General features: G+C 30.8%; 1 protein-coding gene across 1 annotated transcript; it reads right to left on the bottom strand.

Moving 5' to 3' along the window:
* Window positions 1–18,037: 18,037 nt before the first annotated feature.
* Window positions 18,038–19,501, bottom strand: LOC130991550 (transcription factor MUTE). The gene is made up of 3 exons (XM_057915831.1): window positions 19,335–19,501; window positions 18,850–19,230; window positions 18,038–18,371 (listed from the first exon to the last, which is right to left on the bottom strand). Exons 1-3 carry the CDS (start codon window positions 19,428–19,430, stop codon window positions 18,264–18,266), a joined length of 585 nt encoding a protein of 194 aa, XP_057771814.1. The 5' UTR covers window positions 19,431–19,501; the 3' UTR covers window positions 18,038–18,263.
* Between the last annotated feature and the right edge of the window lie 285 nt (window positions 19,502–19,786).

Raw genomic sequence — 19,786 nt, 5'->3', positions numbered from 1 at the left:
AATATTTCCTGTGTAAATCATATATAACCATCGCAGTTTTCGTTGAGGACAATTTACCAAATGTAGGAGGGAATAATACATTATTGGTCCCATTTATTTCATTTTTATTGATCAATATTGGATTTGGTAAGAAATGGGGACAGGTTTATTTGGATTTTGTTACCCATAATCTGTTTTTCCAGCAGTTTTTCAAGGGAATAATATATAGTGCCAGCAAATTACCAATCAAAATAGGATTAAATTCATAGAATCTGTCTAAACGTAAATGCCTTTTGTGGTTATTATAATAGTAGTAGCAATAAAAATGTCACATCAGCTTAAGACAATAATTAATCTAAATTAATTCATCGTATGCTTGTATATATGTATTTGAGGAACTAGTTTATTTTTTCATGTTTTTCTTAATTTGGTCTTATAAACTTGATTTACGATTTGATATATCACATTATATATATCATTGTATTCTAGTGTGATCAATCGCTCATTCATTAATAAATACGAAATGCCATGCTATAGAAAATAAAGAATTCGATAATTAATACTCCCTCTCATCATATAACTTTATAACTTTTCTTTTTAGTCTATTTTCAAAAAAAAAAACTTTCCTTTGTATTTTTGATCTATATCCCACCATTAATAATTAATATATCAGTCACCCTTATTTTTCTCATTTTCACTACTCTACTATCATAATATGTACTCTTACTTTTCCCATTTTTGTCTTAAAACTCGTGCCCCTTTCTACTAGTAAGTTACTCTCTCCGTCCCGCCGAGCTTGAGACGTTTATTTTGAGCAGGAAAATTAAGAAGTTGTAAATTAGTGTTTTAAGTGTGTAGTATAAAAGTGATAAAGTATGAGAGAGAAGGTAATAAGGTGTGCAAGAAAATGACTCAAACTCGGTGGGACAGCCCGAAAAGGAATACGACTCAAACTCGGTGGGACATAGGGAGTATTTAGGGACAGAAGGAGTATGAGATAAAAGAGGTCATTCAAATGTTGGCAAAATTGATGTAGCCCTCAAAATGATACTCTGTATCCACAAAAAAAAAACAAAATAAAAAATAAAAAATTGTCACATTGTTAACGGGACGAATCTTAATAAAGAGTAAATATCTATCAAATGCGTAACTATGGGTTAAGTCACAAAAATGTCCTAATTATTGACAATATCAATCAAAGGCCTAAATTATAGGTTAAATAACAAATATGTCCTAAATTATCGATAATCTCAATCAAAGACCTGTACTGTTAAATATGGCTCAAGTTACGTTTTTCATCATAGAAAACAAACATATATTTGTTTTTTTTTCTTTTTAAATATTGATCAGTCAAAACGATACCGTTTTGGCGTATTCATATACATAGAAAATTAGTTGTATACACTAGAAATTAATAAAAATAAAATAAATAACATATTTTTCCTTTTGATAAGAAATTGAAAATTAGGGGGAGCAAGATGATTACTCGAGTTGTCTTAAAGTAAGATTAAGTTGAAAGAAAGATGAAGAAAAGCTGCCTCAAAATAACTTTAATCAGGAAATTGTAACCTTACTCACGTGCTTTTTGTACCTCACAAATACCAATCATGCTGTGTAAAAATGATTATCTCACTTTAAAACTCTTTTTTTTTTATAAAAATAAAAATAAAAAATCAACAACTCACTTTAAAAGTCATTATGTAACCGTCTTCTACAAGAATGGAATCTTTGTTTCTGCAGTTTTTCCGCTCGTAAAAAGCCCCCTTTTTAGCCGTTACGGTAGTTATTGATTTTCTGAATATTGTTTTTTTATTGTGTTAGTACAAAATATACATGGTGTATATGAATATATACAACCATTTTTGTCGAATATATACAACCATTAATTAGTAAAAAAGTGGTACGTAATCATGTAGATAATAAGAGATGCGATTACAGCTATTATAGTTTAATTAGGACTAATTATATTTCTTGAATTATTTGGATACGTGAGTGTCAATCTGTCTCATTTTAAATTTTCATTGTAAAATAATGTCCAAATTCTCATTTTACCATTGCATCAGTAAAAAAAAACGAAACAAAAAAAAATCGGTTTGTATGCAATAATTAAGTTTAAAAAGTAAAACTGTTAACGTCGTTAGGACATGACAAAATTATTTAGGGATATTTACTGTAAAATTCAATTTTCAATAAATTTTAATTTTTTCATGATATTATTTTTTTTAAATACATCGTCTTTCGATTTTTTTCTAATTTTTTTCATGGGTATGAAATACCTCCAAATAGAACTTGATTTTAATTAAGACATTTCACTTAGATTTTTTTATATTTAACGTGAGTACATCAGCTTTATTATACCATCTTTATTATCCGTCACAATTAGGTATCAAAAAATCTAAGTCAAAAACTTTAAAATCAGCTTTTAATTGGGGTATTTCATGTCTATGAGAAAATCAGAAAAAAAAAATCAAAAATCAAAAGATGGCATTTTTTTTCTTTTTTTTTTCTTCAAATTTTAAAGATCGTGAAAAAAACTAGAATTTATTGGAAGTTCTGTATTTTACGAAAAATATTCCAATTTTTTAATAGTGATAAAATTCGAATAACATTAAAAAAATATATATGTCACTAGTAGAACATTTTATTATAGAGTGTGTTTACGAAGACGGAGAGAATATATAGTGTAAAATAATTACTAAAAAAAAAGTAGCAAAATTAATGGGACATATATCTAGAAAGGAAAGCAAACCAAAATTAATGGAAATGAAAAGTAATATTTTTGCCACTATTATGATAACATAGTTTTTGCCACTGCATATTATTTTAAATTAAAAATAATTTTTATTTTACGTTTTCATGAAGAAGAAGAAAAAAATGTCACGACAACATAAATCAAGTAGTAGCATTTAAATACATGCCTAGCTAGAATCGTGATATATATATATATATATATATATATAAAGATTAGAGATAGGAGAAAAGGGTGTAATGAATAACGAGGTCGAGGAGCACATTTCATGTCCTATTTAGATGCATGTTTGGGAATTAAAATATTCAACTTTATTTTTTTCTTAAAAAAGAAACTCAACTTTATAAGTTCACAAAAAAGTTTGTAAGCTCGTGAACTTGATTCAGCAAATAATTTGTAATAAATCTCATTTCTTTAAAAGCATTCTTCAAGAAACAAAATAAATAAACCCAGATTTGCTATCAAAATTTGGTACAATTAATAAGCATGATAAAATTTAAGTCAGTTAGGTTCTTTTTTTTTTTATTGGAACCAAAGCAATACAAATACCGACGACGACATTACATGTGACGATTAAATACGAGGCAATTAATTAATGATAGTTAGAGGGTGTTTGGCTAAGCTTATTTTAAAGAGTTTATGATCTCTTGAAGCTTATAAGATGTTTCAAGAGCTTATAAGATGTAATTTTTAAGAGCTTATAAGTTGTTAAAGTGTTTGGATAATTGAACTTATAAGCTAGAGCGATAATTTTTTGTTAGAGAGAGAAAATCGAAAAAAATGAACTTGAATGATATATAATGAAAATAATAAATTATAGTTGAAAAATATTTGTAAAATGATTGTTGAATATGAGATTATAAAAAAATAAGTTGGGGTAGATGAACTTATTTTTTTGGGAGCTTATAAGCTCTTGGAGCTTATTTTTGGAGCTTATAAGTTGTTTGGGAGCTTATTTTGCCAAACACTTTGAAGGAGCTTATAAGCTCTTAAACAGCTTATAAGTTGTTTTGAGGAGCTTATAAGCTCTTAAACGATTTTAAATAAATATAACTCAACAAAAAATTGTGACGTCAATATCGAAAGTTTCCATCGTTAACATGGCGAATAGACACCAAAATCTCTGTGTCATCTTTCGCTTCGCCATGAGAAAAAATTACGATGACTATATTTCATCGTTAAAATCAACGATAGAGTGTCCCATCATTGAAAAATACGATATTTTTTCACTGGCTTAACGATAGTACTGTAGTCCACCAATTATTTACGATGGAAGATATTCTGTCATTAATTCTGGTTTTGACTGATACGATTGATCAATTCAAGTCTATCGCCAATCCGTTGCTTTTTTTTTAATCGTTTCATTGCAAAACCTTCAATTCGCTGGAACATTTATAATTGTTTTAATGTTTTGTCGTTGATTCGTTGGTAAATTTAATATCAACTTGTTTTTACCTACAATAGAGAAACGATATCGATCTTGAGCTATTTTCGATTGAATTAATTAAATTGATTTTTTTTCCAAGATCAAGAACTCGACCATTAATTCTATCTTTTTAAATTTGTTTGTACTAATCCATTGATTTTAGACTAAATTGATATATATCCACTAGTCAATCAGAAAAAAACCAAACATCTAAAGATATGTTTATACGAATCGTTTTGACTATAACTAGAATGAGGATCTTGTAATGGATTCTCAAAGTGGGATAAAAACACACACCACTATATGGATAACCCATATTAAACTTATTAAACTATACAAATAGTTGCTTTGATAGACAACCACTCATAATTGTTCAACTTATTTAATCATTAATAATTGGCCCCCATTATTGCCCATTTCTCATCTTATATAATTTCTCCACAATACTACTACAAAAGTTATTGCATTCCAGAGTGCTAATTTTCTCCCTTCTGAAGCGGATGTAAAAATTAAAAATATGTTTAAACTTTCTATATTCATCAATCATTTTGATTTCGTTTTGGAACTAAAACGCTTTTTCAACTGCCAAAACTAAAAAAAAATATACTATGCAATGTCTACGAAAACAATTGTTATTTAAAAAAAAATGAATTAATGTAGTCAATTAAAATTTATCTCGAGGTATGCGACATATATATATATATATATATATATATATATATATGGGCGCGCTCCAGTGAGACCCTCTATTTTTCGTGAGACACTGAGTACAATGAATACGACGTATATACTGATGAACAAGGGCCACAAGGCAGTATATACTGATTAATAACGAAATTTAAAAAATTGGTAATGAACAAGACATATAAACTGATGAATAAGGCAGTATATACCGATGAACTGATGAATAACGAAATTTAAAATATTTCGCTTCCTCCAGAATTCGAACCCTGAGAAAAAAAAAATCTTCCTCTAAATACAATATCAGCCATAGGATTGACGAAATAAACGCACGAGATTGTGTCTCAGGTCTTTCTAAAAATAAGGGGTCTCATTGGAACGCTCCCCTATATATATATTGATAAATTATATAAGTAAATAAAGAAATTTAAAAATCGCGCGACGGACTTCAGGTCTTGAGCATTAATCTCTTAGAGCATCAACAACCGTGCACCCATAGTGGGTGCAATTTCTATTACACCCAGTCTAGCAATGGTATTGCACCCGCCCGAACTCAATTTAATTTTTTTTCAATTGCGGAAATGGGGCGCGTGTAGCCAGGGGCGGATCCAGGAATTTTCGAAAAATTTGTTTGGGATATAATATATAGTAATTAATAAATAATTATTTTTTTGTCATTAGATCAACAACAATAATAAAAACCTACAATAGTTTCATTCATTACCATGTCTATTACATTACAAATGATCTATGAATAGACACTTGGCGAACCCGAGCTAGTAATTGTGGAAATAATAAATAATCACCTGGCCCAAAGTTGATCAATGTTGAATTGGGAGAAATTATTTCTCGGATCAAGACACGCCATGCATCTAAGCAAATTAGTGCTAGCTTCGGAAAACCGGGTGTTTAGCTCTTGTATTGTTAGATCAACAACCTAAAATATTAATAGAGTATTTAGTTTATTATTAGTGCTAGCTTTCAGTCTGTCCCGTTTGTATTTCTTAACAGAGTATTTAGTTTATTATTATTTTTAATTTCTATATTTAAAAAAAAAAATTAAAATTTGGGGGGGGGGGCGAGCCCCCCTGGATCCGCCACTGCGTGTAGCACACCCATCCCCTTCGCAGCAGGAGCGTTCCATCGCTCCACCTCCAATGCACCCGGGTGCGGCATCGGTTGCGGGTGCGATAGATCGGGATCGATCCCGGCTTCCCATCCGCCGATGTTGATGCTCTTATCGTCAAGCCAACACACGCACACATCAAATGTCGACTAGATGAAAGGTTAATCGCGACGAATAATTAAACCTTGTTAATTAGTTTTAATTATAATCTATTTACTCCGATTTTTACTTTTTTGGAAGTTGTGTGATTTTAATCTTTTCATTATATATTAATGGCAATGAAGGAAGCTATGGATATCACTGGCCTTTTTTTTATTGCCACAGTTCCATCGTTATCTCGAGATATATAAGATCGATCATCCAACTGTCATTTTCAAATGAAAAGAAATAATATTTATCTGCTTAATCCATCAATAATTTGCGTGAGTCCATTTAAATACTAATTTTAATTTGCTTTTTACCAAATACAGTGATATCAGTATTTAAATAATGAGTTAGTGATAGAAAAAAAAAATATTCTAAAAAGGTGTTACATTAACTGAACTGTTTTTTCTAGGTAAAAGGATAGCAAAAGCAAATTCCACAATCAATTCTTTTATTTTTCAATCGTAATACAAAACTAACTTTTATTAAAACTTACGCCGATTCTTCTTAAAAAAATATTCCCTACGTTCATCAAAGATATGTCACAATTTTTTTTTCGTTTGTCCATACAAAATACTATGCCACATTCATTTTTAGTAGTAGGGTCCACACCATTCCACTCACATTTAAAATGAGATCCTTACTCCACTACCAACTACACTCACATTTTATTAAAATCCGTGCCGAAAGTAAAGTGACATATCTTTGATGGACGGAGGGAGTAAAATTTATGATCGAATGAAGTATTAACTTTTAGTCAAATCTAACTGTACCTCTCATCTAGTTTGAATTGAACCTATACCTGTATAAAATATAGAACCTTATTTTATGCAAGTAAACTTTATAATAACACTGTGAATATTTATCAGTTAGATATCCAAGAAAAACATTATCATTTCCAGCAGGATAACTGTTAGCCTAACTTAAAAAATTCAATCCACCTTAAAAAATTACTGAAATGGTAAAAAATAAAAAAACCACCCCGTATTAGCATAGTATAATATTTCACATGCTGAGAAAATAGGGTTAGGAGTATTATTAATTTAAAAATGATGCATATGGAAACCCAAAAAGAAGTGGGTTTTGTGTGAATGCCATCTCTTTTGAATTACAATTAAGTATTAATTAATATTAAAATATAAACATATATATATTGGACATTCACGTCTGTTATTGAATATACCGATGCTATTTTTACTGACATTTTAAAGAACCAATGCTGTAAAATGTTGGTTCATTTGGTCAACTTTGTAGCAGCAAATAAAGATGGGATTATGCAGAACATGTCTTAACTTCACATAGTAAAACCCCAGCTTTTTCTGATTTTGCGTAAGTTGTTTATTCTATTGAATACATCCATATTTGTGATGCGGTAATTTTTCTAAAAATCCTTTTTAGGGGTATTACAAATTATATATACAATTAAATAATGATTATTTCAAGCTGCACAAATAGGCGTGAAAGTGCTACCTATGCTGCTGCTGAATTGAAATTTTATTAAAGAAAACGGAACCTAAAAAAACCCAAAGAGAAGACCAGGGCCGGGCCTCATTAAAACCTCAAAACGAGGATAAAGAGTACCTATGCAAATACACATGTAAACTCGCAACGACCAGAGTTAGTACTGAACGAGATACTCTAACTTAGAAAATAAAATGAACACCAGAAATGGTAACCCAGTTCGATTAAACAACCTGCGTCCAGAGGGCCTTGTCCATGAAAAACGTTCCACTACGTGAGATTAAGTTACAACATGATTTACAAAAAGACTTGATCTTTCAACGCCTCAATAATTTTTCAAAATCTCAACAATGGTGAAATATTGAAAGCTAGATAGAACTAACCTTCTAGATATGAACCCCGACGAACACACCTAATCCCTTACAACAAAATACATCAAAGCACCAAGAAAAACACCAACAAACGTACCTTGCTCAAGCCAACATGAAAAAGCAAAGTATCAGACACACGCTCAGTAACACATGAAAAAACAAAGTATCAGATACACGCTCAGCAACAGTGCAATAACAAGACTCACGAAATATTCTGAAAAATATAAGAATAAAGTCTGGCTTGATTCACGAAAATATTATGAGAATGTACGAGAATAATGAATGTAGCAGCCAATCCATGTTCTTCTCTTCGCCTTTATATAAAAGATGTATAAAGGAGTCTAGCTTGATAAAAACTCTGCTCAGATGATCTTGATCTGTTAATCTGATAATTATTCTTCAAGAAATAAGAGTCCAAGTGTATATACATGGTGCTTGATAAACTCGTGGACTATATGATTCATGAGAAATATATCCCTACAATAATGATACTTCAAGTAGGAGTCTTGTGCTTATTTTTTAGAATAACAACAGTTCATGTAACAATCGTCTCTATTACTGTCTCTGTTACCGTCTACATAATAAAAATACAATATAGAGTATTCATACTCTAACAAAGCGAATAGTATTATATAACGCGTACACATTTTCAATATACACTATCTAAAACTCCTAAAATAAAATTTTGGTAACTTGTAAATAATTCCTATAGTACTATCTAAAACTCTCAAGTATCCCAATAAATATTGAATTCCAGCGACAATCATTATCAATTTCCATAATTCCATAGTGCCCCAAATTTCATTTTCGTACAAAGGCACATGAAGAATCAAATTGTACACTTCTAAAATCTTCAATTAGGTCTTGGAATAAGTGTACAAGTACTTATTGTTTCCCCCAAATTGTGCCCTAATACTAAACCAAACAAGACTACCAGCAGTAAATTAAGATTTTCGCGAATCCAATTTATAAATTAATGGAATAAAGTAATATTTAATTCAGAATTCTGAATGATAGAAGTCAAAAAAGTGGGGTTAGAGGGGCTAATTCCGAGGGGAATTATTCATTCAAAGCTCAAATTCCAAAGTATTTTAGGATTGCACCACCATTCAAAGAGGTCGGAGGCTACTGTTGAGCGGCGGCGGCCGCACCACCACCGTCACTTCATCTCCACCGTCGCCCTTACTTTTAAGTGACGGACCAAAGTTATTTAATCTGTTAAAATTGCATAAAATCAATGACATTCTGACACTGACTGCTTGAAATGTAATTTATCGATCGATAAATCCATTAATCACCTGTTAATGGACTAGCCGGTCGACCAATTAGATGCAAATTCTGTCAAATTCAATTTTTTTGACCCAACATTTAAAATTAGGTAATTTTAATTAAAAAATTATAAAAAACAATTTTAAATGATATAGTATTATAAAATAAGGAGACCATATGATTTAGGGATGTCAATCGGGTCAATCCATCGAGTTTCGGGCCAACTCTATCGGGTTCCGAGTTAATCGGGTACGGGCTAATCGGGCTGGGGATTTTTTCGGGTTATAAATCTCCAATCCTAACCCTAAACGCTCGGGTTTCGGGCTAGCCCATCGGGCTAATCGGCTTAAAGGCGTAAAAATAAAATAATCATTTGTATTTTGTTATTTTTAATGATCTAATGTATAATGTATAAAATATACATAGAAATCAAAGATATAAATTATATAGCAAGCATTAAATGTAAAAATATGATATATTGTAAAAAACATCAAGATTACATAACATATAAAATAAGTTGGTAACAATAAAATGTTCAATTTGTTAAAAAAATAATAAAATATTCAATAATAGTTTGAACTCATTGAACCAAAGCATCTCAAAAATAAAGAAAAGTGAAATGATGAGACTTTATAATATTTTTTTATTTTTATATCTAAATATTCTAAGTTAAGTACTCGGGTTTCGGGCTAGCCCATCGGATTAATAGGGTCGACCCTATCGAGTGCCGGACTATTCGATTACGGGCTAATTAGATTATAACTTTTATCGGGTTAAAAATATTCAACCATAACCTTCTCGGATGACGAGATAATCTGGTCAGTCCACGGATTTCGGGCTAGATTGACATCCTACATATGAAATCTATTTAGGATGCATGTATTACTGATGGAGTGAGTATTTTTAACGCGATAGGTCTCAATTTCAAATTCCATCAATATCTTATAGTTACGTATCTTAAACTAGTAATGGCTACAACTACAAGTTATTCTTTTCATACAAAAGAGTGACTAAGTACTCAATTTGGGTTAAATATATGGAATAAAGGTTCACTATTTATTTCACTTACACGCTCGTATGGTTTGTTATACTTTTAAGTCTTTTACTATTACTTTCCCAATCCGCAAAAGTAGTATTTTAACTCTATTTTCATTTAAAAAAATACAATATTTTATTTTGGATAAATAAGATCAATGTAGTAATTATAAATATGGAAAATATTGTGAAATATCAATTGGATAGACAACTCTCTTAATTAAATAATTTCAGTATGTAAATTATACTAAGATTTAGGATTCAAAATTTATCCATTCCTTTCATTCCAAGTAAAGAAATAAAAGTAATATTATACTGACTCTATTGTAACTGAAAATTATGGTCTTATTATCATATGGAAACGTCCCTAAAAATTATGTTTTTTTTTCTTCCTTATTTGAAAATGATCCCACAAACTTTCTCTCTCACTATTTACAAAAAGATATGGGGATCCAATCTAAACAAAAATACAACTGCAACACTTGTGGTCTTATTACCATATCAAAATGTCCTTGAAGATTTTGGTCATTCCTGATCCTACAAATATTCCAATCTCTCATTATAAGATTTATGATTCAAAATTATGGTCTTATTATCATATCGGAACATTGATAAAAATTGTGATTTTATTACCACATTAGAACGTCCTTCAAAATAACAATATTTCCTTATTTGAAAGTAACCCTACAAACTTTCTTCCTCATTATTTATAAAAAAAAAATATAAGACCCAATCTCTCATTATAGGATTTTATAGGATTTAGGATTCAAAATTCACCTTTTCCTTTTAACCCAAGTAAAAAAAATAAAAGTAATACTATATGCTCCATTAATTAATTAGACCACCGAAAAAGCTAATGTAAAACTTCAAGAATGACGAAGTTGAATGATTCGGTGCAATATTATTATAGTAGTCGACAAATTATTTTTGTGAAAAACATAGGTGACACAATCCAATAAAAGTCTGTGTATTTATAATTGAAATATAGTTACTGGAGACAGACAGGACTTGGGAGTCAACCATTTATATTGCAACATGTGAGGACCTGCACAAACTGCACTAAATAATGTTTTGCACAACCACCACTTGTCACAATCTTTTCCATTTTTCTACTGCTTAATTTATTTCATCTCATTTTAATTTTATTTACTATTTTACAAACTACTAGCAATAATTATGGGATGCAATGACTCATTGTATCTGCATCTACATACCCTATGTCAAAAATCCTCTCTGCACTAGAACTAATTTGTCTGCCAAATTCCATTCCATATGTTACTTGCCTCACTACCTATCAACTCTCATAGTGTGCCTCTCTCTCTCTCTCTTAATTAAGTGAGAGGGAGTGGTAGGGTTTGAATTCTCTACCTCATTCTATGTGGAAATCATATTTTACTCATTTCTTTTAGGGAGAATATATATAAAGTCTTATTAATAAACAATCTCAAAGAACAATATTTAGAAGTCAGACGAAAAAGTCCGACTTACAGATCATTACATTAGGAACAGAAACAATTAACTCGACTACCTCATGAGCAGCTCTATTAGCCTCACGACGAACATGCAAAACATCCAACACCACCGTATTCCCTACATAAAAATCCAACTTTTATGTACATGATTTATATAATTTATATTTTTGTATTGTTATTTGTTAGGGTACGAATTACGATACATGTATATATGGAGTTGAAATTGGAGTATTTTTTTTTCTTTTTCTTTCTTTTATTGACTTTGAGTGCCAAAATCTGGACAAAAAGTAATCTCTCAGAATTGTCACAGTTTTCCTTTACAATGGAAGTAAGTGGCTTTTTGCAAGATTTCTTTCTTTTTCCACTTTTTTGGTTTTTTTTTCCTTCGTTACCGTAAGAAGAAAGTAAAACAAATTTCACTTTATATTATATTATATAGTATATATTTTGATAAACACTTTATATTATATTGAGTTTGTTCACTTTAACTTTAACAGCGCTCGCGAAATCTAAAGCAAATGCGTGCGATAAATACATCTATATTATTATGTATTGAGAAAATAAAATAAAAGATGGGAGTGTGGTAGCATGCATTAAATTTTCTTTTCCCAAAGTTACAAATGTATATTTGATTTTTTGGGGCTAAAGTTGAAGCAAACAAAAATGAGATAAGAGATTCTAAGTTGAAGTTTCACTCAAACTCTTCACACAAAATTCAAGGTTGTTTTCCTCTTTTGAGGGTGTCTCTTTATTAACCTTCGGATAATAAATAGGAAAAGAAAACAAAATTAGAAAAAAGAAAAAAGAAAAAACTGTTCATTTAAATAGGCAGCCGGCGAGAAAGCCGGTGGAAGCCGAGCCGAGTGGGAATAAGCGCGTGAGAAGGGCAAAATGGGAAATTGGGATGACGGAGGTAGGTAACGGCAAGACTTGTCCGTTAGCCTGTCACGGGTAAGTTATGCAAGCAGTGCATTGTATTCGTTCGTTGCCTCTCCCGCTAAAGAGACGGAGATTTCTCTGCCTGTATGCGGGTCCCACTTTGGCCATTATGTTTTTTTTTTGTTTTTTTTTTATTATTTTTATTTAGGCATGTAATAATTATTTAAATACAATTGTGAGACTCGTTATATATAATTAGGTTACAGTGAAAATTATATTTTTGGTGAAAAATTAGAATAATGCATAAACTAGTATATAGTATTTTTTTTGCAGAAGTTACTTATAGTGACTGAATAACTATATTTAATTAATTAATAAAATTTTTGTTCATTTCAGAATTTGAATTTAGGTAAATTTTTGCCCTCTCTTAATACATAATCAGCCATGAGATTTAAAAATATAACGTTATAGATTCATTCTCATTTCTTACTACATTTGTTCATTTTCATTTGATCTTCTCCCTAGTATATACTTCCTCCGTCACACGAATCTTGAGTCACTTTCCTTTTTCGGCCGTCCCATGAATCTTGAGTCATTTTCTTATATGACAAAAAAAATCCCCTTTATTCACTTTTTCACCTACCACACTACATTAAATACTATTTTCTTAATTCTTATGCCGAAAAGAATTGACTCAAGATTCGCCGGACGGAGAGAGTATTACATATTAGTTATTAAATACTTTTAAAATGTTCTTTTGATCTTATCAATTGAATACTCCTTTGTTCCCGAATAAATACAATCGGTTATCAAAACTTGTACTTCCTCTGTTCTAATTTAATAGGCCACATGGTCTAGACACTAATGTTGAAAAACAAATGATTTATAATAAAATATGAGAGCTTTTTTTTTATAATATGTTTGTAAAAAATAGGAGAGATAAATAAAGAAATTCTTTTTAAAATGAAAAAGAGATAATTATTTGAGTACCACAGTGACCTTTGATGCAACATGCAAATAACAAGTAATTATTTGAGAGTATTTGTTATGTAAATATTCAAATAAGGAAATATGATCTATTGAATTGGGAGAGAGGGAGTATATATGGGGGAAAAAAAAAAGCAAACAATATTACTCTTATTATCTCTAGTTATTGCATTGAAAACTCAAAATATGAAAAGATTTCATTGATGATAATGGTAGAATGGGAAGTTTATTTTAGCTTTTTATTCGAAGATAAAATTCATCTCCAAATAAAATACTCCTTATTTGAGAATAAAATTCATCATCAAATACCAAAAGCCAATTCTCAATTGGGCCTCAATACTTCAAATAAAGTCTCTTATTTTACTTCATTGATTACGGGTGAAGATACTCTATGCAAGTGGTGGACCAAATGGGTCAAGTATTTTTTTTTTTTTTTTCTATCAACTTCTATAAAATAATCATCAAATGATCGATATTTTATGTAAATCGTTATGTAAAAATTCTTATTATCAAATCCAATCGTTAACTCGAACTTTTAAAAACACACCCTCTCGACCAAAGAAAGGATTTTCCTTACGTTTGCTGTTGACTATATATAATGTCATTATTATATGATAGGAACAAATATTAGAATTAGGAATAAAATTAGCTAAAAAAAGAATGGTGATATGTGCATGCTTCCAATATGATGAGGTCACATAGTCAAATTCAACCAATTCTTGTTCTATTCTCTTTGAGATTTCGTAATTGGAGACACAAATTTAGTAACGTTTTTCAACTTTTCTTAATCACCACTTTTCCACTAGTTCGTCATTTCGGTAAATTTGATTAAGATTTTATTGAGTTGGTAATTTAAGAAGAATTTACAATTCGTGGCATATTTTGTGCTCAAGGAGCGTAAGAATTTAAAGATTTTTAACCATTTATTTTGGGACGAATATATATTGTACTTTCAAGTGGTTATAGTAGTTGGTATTATGTTTAATTCCAAAAAAAAAAAAAACATCACTTGATAATAACAAGCCTAATTTTTATAATTTATGTTTAATTTCACAGTACCGATTACACCCTTCGTTCCGACTATCTCGAGACCTTTTTTTGGGCACAAAAATTAAGAAAATAGTGTTTTGTGTGTAGGTGAAAAAAGTGAAAATGATGAATAAAGGGTAAAAGTTTTGCCAAATAAGGAAATGTCTCGAGATAGGTGGGACGCCAAAAAAGAAAAGTGTCTCAAGATAAATGAGACGGAGAGAGTATTATATATTGGGATTCAGTGGACCTCCATGTATAAAAGGGAGGAGTCGCATATTTCGTCGACGGGTTAAATGGTAAATACACCTTATTTGTTGTTTATAGCAAAAATAAATAAATTTCTTATGTTACATTTTATGTAGTTAGGTCTCTAACATTCATAAATTGGGGAAAATAAAACACAATTTGTGAACGTTAGACACCTATTTGTCCCAGTTTGTAAACGTTAGGGACCTAAGCTTGTTGTACAAAACCATTAGTTAGGAACCTATTTGATTTTTGCTATAAGTATAAAGGGTGTATTTGCTACTTAAACCTTCAATAATAATAATGAAGATGACGATGACGACGACAACAACAACAACGAGGAGGAGGATGATTTAAAAAAGAGAAATCTCTTAAAATTGTTTTCTTTCTCATTGAAAAGAGTCACTGAGAAATCAGCCCCCATAATAAAAGGGAGTCGTTTCCAAATTAGGTCTCATCTCTCTCTCTCTCTGTAACATACTCGTAAGTTTGGGCCCAAAAATCTTTTAGATCAGTAAATAAGATCTCCTTTTCTTATTTTATGTGAATTTTGGTGGAGCACACTGCTTCTATTGGAATTTAATGGGATTCAAAAATCCATAATTCCCTTTCGATGTATATAATATTTTTTTTTTCTTAAAATTTTGAATTTCATACTTTATCTTGACTCTAGAAGACATTCAATTTTTTGTGTGGTCGCACACGCTGACCAACTGTCGTGTTTGCAATATATTTATCCAAAAAAAAAAGAATAATAAATATAAAGCCAGTGTGAAAATGCAAGATTATATATGATGATTTAACTGAATTTTTGTCAAGTTGTAAAATGCGTACAACTCTAATTCAAATGCAAGTATTGTTAAAAGAAAAAAGAAAAAGAAATCCTATAATTACAATTCTAATTACGTTTACATTAACAAAACCCTAATATAAAATAAATCAGCACTAGAAATGAAAGATGTATACATTTTGACTAGAGATTTTTGCATCGCATCTCACTGCACATAATTTGACACCTCTCTTTCAATTTTCTCTATAGTGAAAAAAACCTAATAAGATTAGGTTTTGACAAAGACATTCACCAAATCATTCACATATATATCATAATTTAGATGGATACGTGATTGACTAACTAAGGAAGCCATATGCCATGTCTAAATCCATTTATTAATTGTGTCAATTATAACGACATATTAAATATTAATATACTCGTCATTTTCTGTCAAATACTACTACATTTTACTGGTCATTTACTGTATAAACACATTAATATATATAAGTAGTCCAACTTGTCTAATAGCATAAATTTATATAATAAATTGATATAATAAATGTCATTGCATTAATTGTAACATCAATTATAAGTATTATTATTGAGTTTGAGACACCTACATGAACCATGTTCTATGGTTATGAAATTGATCAGGAGAAATAATTTAGCTTTTGATTTGTTGTGGAAATAAAAGTAATTACTTTGTTTTATTTGGTCCATAATTTTTTTGTCCGATTGGTTTGGCCTTAATATTATTCTCTAATTATTAATTCAAAATTCATGTTACATCACTCTCTTATTTACATAATATTTTTCTAATTACAAGATGTTTCACGAGTACATATGTTTTTTTATTGAAGGACATATCACATGCACTAGTCTATTATTATGACATGATCTCAATTTTTTAATAAGCTCACACTATTAATCCTATTAAATCATTTTGTCATTTGCTCTCTTTAATTAATTAATCACTTGAGAAATAGTATAGCAGAGGTCAATCACGCCTTATCCATAACTAGACACAATTATTTCACACACGAAAATATGAGCGAAAATTTATTTTTTTCAATGTGTTTTGATAATTAGAAAAAGGATTTAATTTGAATTGTTTCGACACAGAGATTTCAAGAAAATATATATAATAGTATTGCATGTGATGCAGATATATGTAGTGTAGGGCATGGCAAGGACGAATAGTACAATTCATTGCAATTTCATGTGACTTTGCAATCATATTGACGTGCAATATTCTAAGTAAATAAGATATGCATCATTGTGTAAGTTACTGTAAAATATTTAAATATCATATGCATATATGTATAGACTATAGTGCAGATTGTGGGCCATAATAAAAGAAATTTTTTCTAAGTAAAAGTTCTTTGCTGTCTTCAGTTGGTAAATTGAATATCTTCTTCCTTTAAATTTCAATTGGATTTATTCTTCTTTTTACAAAAATAAATAAATGAATAACTGGTCAATGACATTTATCCAATCATCATTTCAGAAAATTATATGAAGGGAGAAATTAAATAAATAAATAACTGGTCAATGATAGATATTATTAAGTCTCAATTAGACGCTAGTATGACAATTAGCAATATTAATAGATTAGAAAAATTATGCTCCTTTTCATCAAAAAAGAAAAAAGAAAAAAGAATAATCATGCTCCTTATAATATTTACAACTATATATGGGAAAAAATAACCAACAACTCTAGATCAAGAGGTGGGTTGCCGAGAAAAAAGTGGCCCATGAAAAAAATTCATTTAAGAAGGATTTTGGGCTTAGAACTTTTTGGGGCCCAAATTCCAACAATTGGTTAAAAATGTTTCAAATTGGGCCATAGTTGTCAGAAGCCATATTTTTTAGACTAGGCCTTATCTTCTCTCGAATTTTGATATTAATATTTAGTTCTTAATTTCGAGAAAAATAAGTTGGATTCAGTCATGAATTGGTAGTGATTTAAACTTTGTAACTTAATTGGATTGAGCGCGCACATTAGCATTTGTGAATAATAAAATTGTTAGTTAGATATTTAACTTATATTTTAAAAACCTTTTAAAGACTTAAGTTAATACTCCTACTTTATTAGTTATAATACCCTATTAATGATGCATCTTACTAAATATATACTTTTTAGAAAACAATATGAACATTTAAGTCAATGAGGCATAACTCAAGTGGCCTCTCAGGCACCCAAAGACTCTTCCTTTGTGAGAGTCTTGGGTCGAGTCCCGCTTGCGTGGTGTAGCTAGTTTTGTCATCTTATTTGATTATATAATAGATACATCTTGTAATTCTAAAAAAGAAAAATGTGAACATTTAAATTTAATCTAATACTATATTGTACCTTTTGAAGATAATTTATTTACAAATTTAAATCTTGTTTAAACTCGATAATAAACTATAGCTAAGTCCAATGTAAACACTTTAATACTCGATAAAAAAACATGTAATGTACGTAGCTAGTAACAAACAACAAACACGTACGCATGAGATCATAACATCATTTTGCATATCCCTACAAACCAGATATATATGTAGTGAATACTCTCACTTTCTTTCCCTTCACATATATAAGTATGTATATATTTTAGGGTTACATATATATAACATCGATCATTTTTTTTTTCATGACAAAATTTGTGCATGTTCCATAATGGAGGCTGCTTGAGAGCAGAAACTTTGCTGAACTTCAAATGCTAGCTCCTCCACACTCACTTGGCACTCCAACCCTATCTGCCATCATTAAAAAAAAAACAGTCGATTCAATGATTTCAATAATCGTTACGTAAAAATTTAAAAATACACTCATATATAACGTTTGGCTTAACGCGGTTCATATATAATACCGCTATATAAGACTCAAAGATAACGCTAATATATAACGTAATATTCCATACTGTTATATATATCTATTCCCACAAATGCATTCATACATAACGATTTTTCAAAACATTCGTTATGTATGTAGTGTTATCTGTGCGTTTTTCTAACAGTACTGTAAAATTATTGTCATATGTAACATAAAATTGTTATTTAGCCATATTATGATCATTTGATTGAAAATATATCTTTTGGTATCACCAAACTCCAAAGTGATCAAATTGATGTAAATTATCACCCTAAAAATTGCATATTTCTTTATCCAAATTGATGATCATTTCTAGCTAGCAATCAAAACACACAGACACGCAGCTAGAGAAGGCGATTATACCTTGACGACGAAGGAGTAAAGCACAGTATCTTCCATGGTGCTAATGTTCAAGTGAAGAATCTCAAAGGAAAGCCTCTCCAAGGCTCCGATAATCCTCACGATTTGGCCCGGGATCCGCTTCGATATAGTCCGTAGGATCACGTTGGAACCCGAGATCTTCGCCTCGACGTCAGCCACCGGAGAGTTGCAGCAGGCTCCCAGCTCCTTGAAGTCATCGGAAAAGGGGGTCTCCGGCGGAGGGCTCAGCCGGAACTGCCTCGGGCTCGGCCCCGGGCTAGGGCTCAGGCTCTTCCTCCGCTTCTTCGCCTCCAACGACTGCACCACTTGATGCAGCTCCTTGATGAACTCGATCACCCCACCGATGATCGAGGCTTGATCGCCCTAACAAAACCACAAAAACTCGTGTCAGACTGTCTGTCGTGTGCAATGGCATTTTTGTAATATATCGTAAAGATTATTATTAATTTTTTTTTTTGGATTCGGACCCGTTTGATGTAGAAACATGGGGTTAAGGAACGTAGAACTTTGAGGTGTTCGTTCATCTGTCTCCGGCGGTTTCGCTCGACGGCTATGTGAGACATCGGATCAACACGAGCACGAGCACGAACACGATCACGATGATTTTGTTTTTGGGGGTTTTTTGTTTGTATTGTGTTTTTGGCAAGAGTGGGTTTTAGGGTATTTATAGAGGAGGGAAGTGTGGTTAAAATTAAATTATCTACGTCGTGTGTAGGTGGGAATGTGTCTACGTTTTGGGACTAGGGTTTTCCTTCATTAAATGCGATGTGTCTCACTCTCGTGAGGTTAATTTATAGGGATTTTACACTTTAACTCTTATCTTTTACTCTCTCTCTCTCTCTCTCTCTCTCTTGTGTGTATGTGTGTACATATGTGTAGGTATTATACGTCACGTTTATGAAGATGGGGTAATTACGTT

Source organism: Salvia miltiorrhiza, chromosome 7 (assembly GCF_028751815.1).
Source record: "Salvia miltiorrhiza cultivar Shanhuang (shh) chromosome 7, IMPLAD_Smil_shh, whole genome shotgun sequence".
Taxonomy (NCBI): domain Eukaryota; kingdom Viridiplantae; phylum Streptophyta; class Magnoliopsida; order Lamiales; family Lamiaceae; genus Salvia; species Salvia miltiorrhiza.
Note: the sequence above shows the minus strand (reverse complement) of the source record. Positions and strands in the feature narration are given on the sequence as shown.

Bases quoted from the DNA above. Each gene is read 5' to 3' on its own strand.
- LOC130991550 (XM_057915831.1), bottom strand. From the start codon at position 19,430: ATGTCTCACATAGCCGTCGAGCGAAACCGCCGGAGACAGATGAACGAA. The intron at 19,231-19,334 runs GTCCGAATCCAA...TGGTTTTGTTAG, and splicing joins CATGTTTCTACATCAAACGG to GGCGATCAAGCCTCGATCAT. The intron at 18,372-18,849 runs GTATAATCGCCT...TAATGATGGCAG, and splicing joins TTTACTCCTTCGTCGTCAAG to ATAGGGTTGGAGTGCCAAGT.